The 10063-nt window shown below is 31.4% G+C and overlaps 2 protein-coding genes across 2 annotated transcripts; one reads left to right on the plus strand and one right to left on the minus strand.

The window, feature by feature from the left end:
* Window positions 1-4240: 4240 nt before the first annotated feature.
* On the minus strand, window positions 4241-5227 carry MONOS_13256 (uncharacterized protein; the record flags this gene model as incomplete). Its single annotated transcript, XM_067865944.1, has 1 exon — window positions 4241-5227. One exon carries the CDS (start codon window positions 5225-5227, stop codon window positions 4241-4243), a length of 987 nt encoding a protein of 328 aa, XP_067719661.1.
* Window positions 5228-5472: 245 nt separating this feature from the next.
* Window positions 5473-5703, plus strand: MONOS_13255 (uncharacterized protein; the record flags this gene model as incomplete). Its single annotated transcript, XM_067865943.1, has 1 exon — window positions 5473-5703. The coding sequence occupies one exon, from the start codon at window positions 5473-5475 to the stop codon at window positions 5701-5703; it is 231 nt and encodes a 76-aa protein (XP_067719662.1).
* Between the last annotated feature and the right edge of the window lie 4360 nt (window positions 5704-10063).

Below are 10063 nucleotides of genomic sequence, written 5' to 3' on the forward strand. Positions count from 1 at the left end.
CATCTTATGAGTATCTGAAAACATTCGACAACGACATTCATAACACTTTCAAGGAAGCAGCAGCATCCAGAGGTTTGTTGTCAGAAGATTTTAACTGGGACCAATGTTTGGAAGAAGTTGCCTCAGTTGGATCGCCAAATCAACTCCGAAAAGTATTCGCACAAATTCTTCTGTTCAACAATGTTGTGAATCCAGAGGAGTTGTGGAAGAAATACAAAAAGAATATGTCCGAAGATTATCTGATGAAAGGAGATGAGGAAAATTCCGCTTATTCGAAAGCTTTCTACGATATATGGAAAAAAATACGGACTTTCAAGCTTTTTATGCACAAAGCACAAAAAAATTGCTTCACTTATAACTTTATTTAACATACTCAGATTTCAAAAAAAATTTGAAATTCAGATTCATTAACAGGCATCATTGAAATATAAACATAAAGTTTTCCAACATTTCACGAATGTCAAAAAATGGGTCCATTTTTTGTTGTGTTCTTTGAAATAAAAAGTCAATGAAAAGTGCATAATTTTTCAATGAAAATGGCAGAAGCAAAATATTTTGCACCATTTACTTTTTATTTCGTTCCGAAAACAAAAATCTTGAAGATCTGATATCTGCCCCTCCCGGACCTATACCCATTAAATGCATTGATGATTTATCACAAGATGATCACATGTTATTAGCTTCAAGAAATATTCAGTTGCTAAATGAAAAACAAAAGGAGGCATTTGAGAGTATCAAAGAAAGCATTCTGAGTTCATCCCGAGGTTCAACAGTTTGCAATTGTCATTTTTTGGATGGACCTGGTGGAAGCGGAAAAACTTTTCTATATAATGTGATTTTCCATTATTTGTCTGCACATTCAGTCACATGTCAATGTGTTGCTTGGACAGGGATCGCTGCAACTTTGCTTCCAAAAGGGAAAACTGTTCACTCTCTTTTTCGTCTTCCTGTGCCCATTGAGGAACATAATGCAATTTCTCTAATGGAACTGAATTCAGAAGAAGCCCGATCATTAAGAAAAGTGAAATGTGTTATTTGGGATGAGGCACTAATGGTACAGATATATGCATTAACTGCTATCAATACTCTTCATCAAGATCTGCATGAGAACAAGGATTTTTTTGGAGGAGTTTTGATGGTTTTGAAAGGAGATTTTTGGCAACTTCCACCTGTTGTGAAGGGAGGAGGAAGATAAGAAATGACTTCTTTAAGTTTCAAGAGTTCTGATCCATGGAGTTCGTTTCAGGTCCATTCCCTATCAACAAACATGCGGACAGGAGCAGATACAGCATTTGCAAGCTTTCTCAGAAAAGTTGATGATGGTGATTAATCGATCATGGATAAAAACAAAAAAATTGATGCTTCACGGTGGAGAATAAATGAGGATCAACTAATTCAAAGTGTGTTCGGAAACAAATTCAACGACATGGAAGAAATAAAAATGATGAAAAATCGTTGTATATTATGCACAAAAAACGATGACACATTTGAAGTGAATAGTCAAATTCAAGATCTTATTAATTCAGAATCAAGAACTTACACCAGTGCAGATTCAGCAGAGTTTGAAGATCCCAATGACGATTACACATCATTTTGAATTGAATATCTTAATTCACCGACTCCTTCTGGATTGCCACCGCACCAGCTTCATTTAAAGGTTGGAGCAATTGTTATTCCACTCAGAAATTTGGACCTCGCTAATGGCCTTTGCAACGGAACTAGGCTAATAGTGGAGCAGCTGGGGAAGCAGTGTATTTGATGCAATCCAATTTCGAATTTGTTTAATAAAAATTCTTCTGTAATTCTTGCTCCAATACTTACAACAGCCAGAGACAGGACGCTGCCATTTTGTCTCAAACGCCTGCAGATCCCGGTTCGTGTTTCTTTCGCTATGACCATTAACAAAGCGCAAGGGCAATCTTTTTCACACGTTGGGTTGTATCTTCCAAACCCAGTTTATTCTCATGGTCAACTGTATGTTGCCATGAGCCGATGCAGTTGAAGCAAAAATTTAAACATTGCACTCCCTCATAAAAGAGAATATCAACAAAACAAGATTGTAAACATCGTATATAAAGAATTAATTCAATAACCAACTGTTTTCATCAACGTATTTCCGAAATCAGACTTTTTGACGGTTTGTGTTATAAAATTTTATTTGATGCATAATAAATAATTTCATTGTTTATATTATAAATAGCAATTTTTTCCACAATCAAATTTCCACATTTCTTTTTTTTCTTTTTGATCCATGACTTTTTTCATTCATTTTCTGATTAAAAAGTTTTGATTTCATTCGGAAAGAGAAACATTGAATTATTTGTTTTGTGGATGATATCAAATTCATGTTATAATAAGAATAACTTTGACTAATAATCAAGAAAGTCACTATTTCAAAATAGTCCTAATTACTGTTAAGTATTTTATCGGATAGTGGATCATTCAATTTCCCAATTCTTCGAAAAACATTTACTAACGATGAAGAACAATTCTTGACAACACAGGTTCAAATTTTTCACAAGTTTAACTTTACTATAATATTATGGAAAAATTGAAAAAAAGAGGATCTTTTGTTTATTAACTGTTTTCTATTGTAATTATGTGAATTTTTTCATCAAATCACAAAATATAAAATAATTATTAAAAGATTTTATGAAATTCGAAAAACAACATTGACATAACATCAAAAAAAGAAATTCAATTAAATTGTTCTCATCTTTCATTTATCATGAAGAAATTCTATGAAAAACCACAAATTGACTTCAAATTCGAATATTTGAATGAAAATCGATTCAGTTATTAGAAAAGCAGATTGTAACAGCCAATTCTGTTGAAAATGAAGTTAATATTGAAAAAATATAATATTGAATGAAAGATACATACATTCACTTTATGCTATTTAATTTCCAAAATGTGATCTCAAGCACTCACCTTTGGGAAATCTCTTCATCCAGCTGAGAAATTAATGTGTAAAATGCGCTTTATGATTATCAAAAAGTGCGTCAAAGCAACATATTGCAATTAAAAACATGAAACATACAAGCAATTTTCATTAAAAAATCTTAATTGATAAATAAAATACTTGTGATGTTTTCATTGATATAATTCACATTATCATGGGATGATTTGATCAATTTTTTATTTTTTTTCAACTTTTTGAAATTCATCAATTTTGAGTATGAAATGTTAATTATAATCAAATATTAAATAAATTTGACTGTTTAAAATTAAATAAAATCTCCAATTTCTATGTTCTTTATCATCTTGTTAAGACTTGAAAAGTTTATTTGAAAATTTTTTAATTTTTTTAATGAATAATAAAAAAGCTGCAACTCACATATTTACGTGTTAAGCAATTGTTCTAATGTAAAATGCTATATTTTTTGCAATTCATCTTCCAAAAATTACAATTTGAAAAAATGTGCGAAAAATTTTTATTTTTTCGCAATAATATTTTTTTCTTCTTCATATAGAATATGTTTGATTTTTTTGCAAAACCAACTTTCAAATGTTAAATTTCACAGAAAAAAATAACCAATATTTGTTTGTTTCATATGGTTCAAAAAAATGCAAACTTTTGATATTTTTGTTGATTTGTATTATTATTTTTTGAAAGCTTTATGTCATTTTTAAATTTTTCGATTAATGTTTCAGATAATGAGTTTTGACAGCACAAATCCCCAATTTTTGACATATTTATGATGTAATGCATGCAAAGCACGCATTACATTTTCTATTAACATTTATATGATTTTTGATCAAAAAATTTCCATTAAAAATATTTAGAAAAATTCAATTCTTTCAATTTTGTTCCAAATTATACCAAATTGAGAGACACATTTCGCACAAATGTGATGATGACGTGAGTGCACGCCGGCCGCAAGGCAGGCGCATGCAAACTCGTTTCTTTAATTCTTTCTTTCACATTATTGATATTCTTTAATGATTCATTTTTCATCTGCTGTTGCTGTTTCTACTAAAGAAACATCAGAGCTATATTAGCTTTGATTGTTTTTAATGAGGAACTCATTTATGAATTGATAAAAATAAGTTGAACTTCTTATTTTTGCTTAATAAAATGGAATACTAACTGGATATGTTATATTCAACTCTATTCTTCCCTTATTGTAATACACCACTTGTTGAGATTTAATTTCCACAGTTATGTTAGATACTCCATCATATTTGATTCGAACAGAACATGTACAATTATTTTCATAACCATCACCACATCTAACTGTTATGCTGAATACGTAGTGAGATCCATCTGTGTATGGTGGAGCAAAAAAATTTTTGCATTGGGCGCTGTGAATTTACCAATTTGAATCCAAGCAGTTTTGTCATAGCCCGAGAGGCTTTCAATATCTCCTCTGACATACATAGTGGCAATATCTCCATATCGATAAATGCATCTGAATGGATTCTTAAGCAAGCTATTGCCAGTGAAGAAAAGTTTTTCGGAAGTTGGAATTCTGACTGCTCCAACTTTATTGTCAACGTATTGTTTCGTTACCAAGTGATAAATATTAGTTGGAACTGCTGATGTTTTTATTGCATTAGAAAATGTTTTGCTTCCAGTGATAGTTTCTGTTCCACTTAAATGAACCACACTTTCGTCATTTGCTTTCGAAGAATCACTTGGATGAATATGATCTTCTCTTGCATATTTATCTGATGTTCCAGCATTAACAGAACCATCCATTAACGGATAACTTGTTCCTGCTTTTTCTGATAATTCATCAGGAAGAACATTAACTGATAGCTTTCCACTTTCATCCAATCCTGCATATCCATTTGCTTTATCTTTATTTGTTGTTTTTTCATATCCTTCCAACTCAATTCCTGTTAAATCTATCATGTCTTCTGATATGGTTAGATATGATGATGCAATTTTTCCGTTATTGTCAAGAGGAACATATCCATTCGCTTGCCCTTTATTCTCAATCTTCTCGCAAGTTTCAACAATATTATCAATCTTAACTGCTTTATAGTACTCGTTAAGCCTACCCACACTGACATCACTAACATCACACTCACTTTTCTTTTGCGCTGTTCCATCCCACCAGTAATCAGGAACGTTATTTCCTTTTATAAGTATTAATTGTCCTTTTACGAGATTTCCTTTGTTCACATCGATCCAAGTTTGCATCTCTGAAGCTGAATCAAACACTAAATTTCTTGTGCCTGTCTGTCTGAGCTGTCTCTGATAAATATCTGATGTTTGCATTTTCAATGATATTAAAAAACTAAAATTAATCGTTTTAACTGTTTTTAAAGATAATGTTAAAAACACTTGTGAAAGTCCCTCCAAAAAGATCCATTAAACAATTGAAAGTGGAATTTTTGCGTAGCTCTGTGTGCAGTGAACTGTTCTCATCAGATTCAGACACTCAAACCACTAATCATAACACTAAGAGTAATAATGAAGAAAATATTAATGAAAGAAATCTTTTTAATTCCAATGAAAATAGTATGCCTATTCCAATTTCTGTATCAGCAAATTTAACCAAATCAACAAATACTTCAACTCCATCGATGTCTAATACAATAAACGTAAATGTGGCTGCAGGAAACACTGATTCAACAAAGGAGGCAGCTTCCAGAAGCTGCGAGCACTCGCTGCTTCCTACGAGGAACACAGGAAGAAACCAGCAGGAGCAAGAACAATCAATTCCTGAAGCACTTCCTTCACAAACAGATTAGTTCGACAATTTCACTGCTTATCCTTCTGTTCCATTTGAACCATCAGCGCCCTCTTCATCAACACATCCTTATCCATTGCATTCGATGCGAGAATCAATAACTATTAATCCTGATGACGAAAACAGATTTAAAGATAAATATTTCGAGTTGCTCATTAATGTGATCAATTTTCCAAAAAAAGTTCTCAAGAGTTGCATTGAACCCAGTAAAATGATTATTCTTCCTGCTGATGAATTATCAATAATGATTGCATTATTGTCAGGAGTTAACGATGTTGAAATCATTATTGAAGAACAAGCAGTGTCGTGTTTAGGAAAAGTCAAGTTCATTAAAGATATCTCTCGAATATAAGTCGGTGGATTGGATCTTCAAATATAATATAATCACATTTACAACAGGCTATTAGGTTATCATGTCTCTCTTGTTCACACATTCTTGAATAAATCGAAAGAAAAATAAATGAATATATATATTTTTATAATATAATATAGTCACCTGAATTACAGGCAACGATTATTGATGTCATAACGAAGTTCTGATCTCGCAAGAATCCCTGTCGGGTATCATTTTTGACAAGACAACTTTTTATAAACAAGTATAAAAGTATTATCAGAAAAATAAATTTTGTCAAATTGTTATTTACTAAGCAATTATTTCTCTTTTTGGATTCAAAGATCGTATGGTTGTTAAGATTTTTTCAATTTCAGATTCTTCAAATGCATAAGGAAGTTTCATGTCTAATTTCTGAGTAGTTATCTGCCTGATGTTCATACTTGCTGGAAATTCAAATTGATATATACTCTAATGATCTTGAAGTATCAGCTGATAACCTAAATAGTTCATCAGATATTTTTTCTATCGATAACTTTTTAACACAATTGGTATCAGGAACTGATGTGTTGGATATGTATTCTTTTTGAACAGTCACTGACTGTTTAAGTTCTTCGATTATCTTACGTTGTTCTTCAATAATACTATCTTTTATTGTTTTAAATGATTCTCCTGTAACTTGCGTTCGTTAATTGCATCCATAACTTTTCCAACTTCCACAGCGTATTCAGGAGATGCCCATATAGCGATATAGTTAATCAATCGCGGATCAACATATGTTCCTATAGTTTGTTTATTGTACCCTTTTTTCAACTCGTATTCATTCCATGTAATATTGCATTCATTTTTGCATTCATCACATGCGTCCCAATTCTGGGACGCTTCATATTCTTGAATAAATTTTGCCAAATATAATTTCCATGCACCATTTTCATGAATCTTAGCATACCTTCTCTGATTGAATTGATAACACATTTTTGTGGCATTAATGAACTTGTCTTTTTCTCTAATTATTACAGATATACCGTTGTGTGCTCCAAGAATAAAAACTTCATCATTCACAGTCAATAATTGTTTGTCAACGTTGTTCATCTTTTACAGAAGATAAAAAAAACAAAAAAATAAAAATTAACGTTAATTTATTGTGACACATATAAAGGTCACATAAGTGTACACTTCCTGAAAATAACATCAATATTGGGGTGGGTGGGATATCCCACATACCGCGTTAATATTTATCTCTAAATAATATTTGTTGTTGTTTATTTGTATCAAATCCATCGAAATGATAGTCAAATATGATGCGGCACAAGTGACTAAGTTTTTCATGTGCCAACATGTGTCATGTCGATTTTATATATAAGAAGTACTGATTTCAGTCTCAATATTGATCAATCTTACATCAAAAACTGTATAAGACCGGAGCAAGTGGAGTGGAGCAAGTTGTAAAATCGTTATCTCTAAAAACAGCGGCCATACGGACATATTGGTCATATATATGAAAAAAATGCATTTGAATACTAAAATCTTAAATAAGCTTTGTTTTTAAAAGACTGGATTTTTTTGCTTTAACTAAAAAGACAAATGGAAAACACGATGGTCATAAATTCTGATCTCTTCAAAAAGAATCCAGTATTAATGGTTGACGAAGATCCAATAATAGAAAAGATGTTTGTACAGGAAGAACAAAAACAGATAATACGAAAAGAAATGATGAAAAATAAAACTATTGGTGAACGAATAAATGGATGTCAAAAACCATTATTCAATTACAAGAAAGTGTCTCGAGAATTTGAGAACAAGGCTACAGATGAAACGATTTTTGAAACAGGACAAAAAACAGGACAATATATTGATATCAGCAAAATTGATAATCTGGCTGTTGTGGATATCGATATTAATAAAGCAGTCGACGAAGATAGAAAAGAAAAAATCAGACAATCAATTCTTTTAAGATTACCAGAAAATGTTGGATTAGTTCAGACAGGAAATGGTGGATAACATATCTATTGTGACCGAGATGAATATCCACTCAAAACTGATTCACAAACAAAAGCATATAAGTGTTCTGATAATGATATTGATGTGTTTGCTTGTGTTCATGGTAATACAAGATATGTTACACAAGCTAACACTGAAGTAGTTAAATTTGATAGTGAAGAAGACAAGAAAGCAGCAACAACATATGAAAACATTAAAGCAAAACAACTTCATGAAGAATTATCTGACATCGATCCCAGATTGGCTGTAAATGACAGTCGTTACATTTCTTTAGCTGGATCCAAAGAATATCCAAATGTGAAAAACAATAGAAAAGTCTTACATTATATCGATTTGAATAACTATCTTTCAAAGACTAGTCTGGCTTCATTGGAAACAGTTCTTGATATTTTCGGAATTGATTTGAAGTATCATGTCTCCAGTTATGAGACTAATATTCATTTAACTGCTGATGGAATCTGTTCAATGCCGAAAGAGTTTGCTGAATTACTGGTCTGTGGACTTACAGATGTCACAATTCATAAGTATTGTCATCACAGTATTGACAAAGAATTGTCATTGTTCCCATTGTTTAGTGCCATTAACAGTCTCGTTAATATTGAATCAGTAGAAGAAGAAGATATTGATGCAAACTATCAAGAAATAAAAAGTAATAACAAATTGACACAAAATGCTGATTTGAATTGGGATCAAACACGAGAGAAATGTTCAAATTAGAAATCAACACCTTATGTATTACAGAAGATTGTAAAGATCTGGTGTCCTGAGTATTATCAAAACACTATTGTCCCTGAGATCAGAAAGATGAAACTGTTGAAAAGCAAGAGCTCGATAAATGAAGATGAAAACATTGACTATGAGAAGTGTATCAAACAAATTGATTTATATGATTCATTTTCATTAACAGATATAAGAAAAAAATCAGAAAGTGGTCAGTATAAGAACAATATTGAAGTATTATCTGATCTTTCAAGAGTTATTCGATTTATTGAAACTGGATCAATGTATATACAAAAAGAATATGATATATTTGACAAATGTTGGTGTATTGCTTTCGTCACAGATACAAATATGAAGAAAAATCTAAAGATGATGCAATTGTGGAAGACTGAATCGAAAACAATAACCGCATATGACATTTTACTTACAGGTTTATCCAAATTAACATTACAAGGTGTTACGTTTAATGCTTTAGATGTTCCAAACATGTATTCGATGTTTCAAGGGTTTAAGTTTCGAATTCTTGAACAAGTCGACATGAAAATAATATCAACGTTTCTTGACTTTGTTCGAGAGGTAATTGAGGATTCAAATGATGAACTATATGAATATGTTATTAACTGGATTGCTAATATTGTTCAACATCCTGGAATCAAAAATGAAACTGCCTTGGTATTGAAAGGAATTCAAGGGATTGGTAAGAATAGATTTACAGATGTAATATCTGAATTGTTTGCTGGATATTCGAGCAGAAATGTTACAGAAATAAGAGAATTGACAGGTAACTTTAATTCTGTTGTAGAAAGCAAAATGTTAATAATATTAAACGAACTCAAGAACTGTGGAGAAGATAGACTTGCAAACTTCAATGCATTAAAATCAGTTATTACAGATATAGTGATAAGAATAAACGAAAAGAATCAACCAAGAAGAAATTCTGAAAATGTCGCTAACTTTATATTCGTTTCAAACAATTCATTTCCAGTTAAAATAGAGGCTGGAGATCGTAGATACGTTGTTCTGTCCTGTAATGGAAAATATAAAAACAACTTTACATACTTTGAACAATTATGCAAATCATTTACAACGGAATTTTATAATAATCTGTTAACGTATTTTATGAAAAGAGATCTCTCAAAATTCAACGTAAGATTAATTCCAATGACAGAAGCTAAACAAGATATTATCGAGGCAAGCAAAAACCCTTTTGAAAACTGGATTTGTGATTATTATGATGACCTATGCGAAGGTGTGAAATGAACAGAAGCTCTAGCAAATAATCCTTGTGAGATGAAAGATAAAAATTTTC

This window comes from Monocercomonoides exilis (genome assembly GCF_001643675.1).
Source record: "Monocercomonoides exilis strain PA203 chromosome Unknown scaffold60-472593, whole genome shotgun sequence".
Taxonomy (NCBI): domain Eukaryota; phylum Preaxostyla; order Oxymonadida; family Polymastigidae; genus Monocercomonoides; species Monocercomonoides exilis.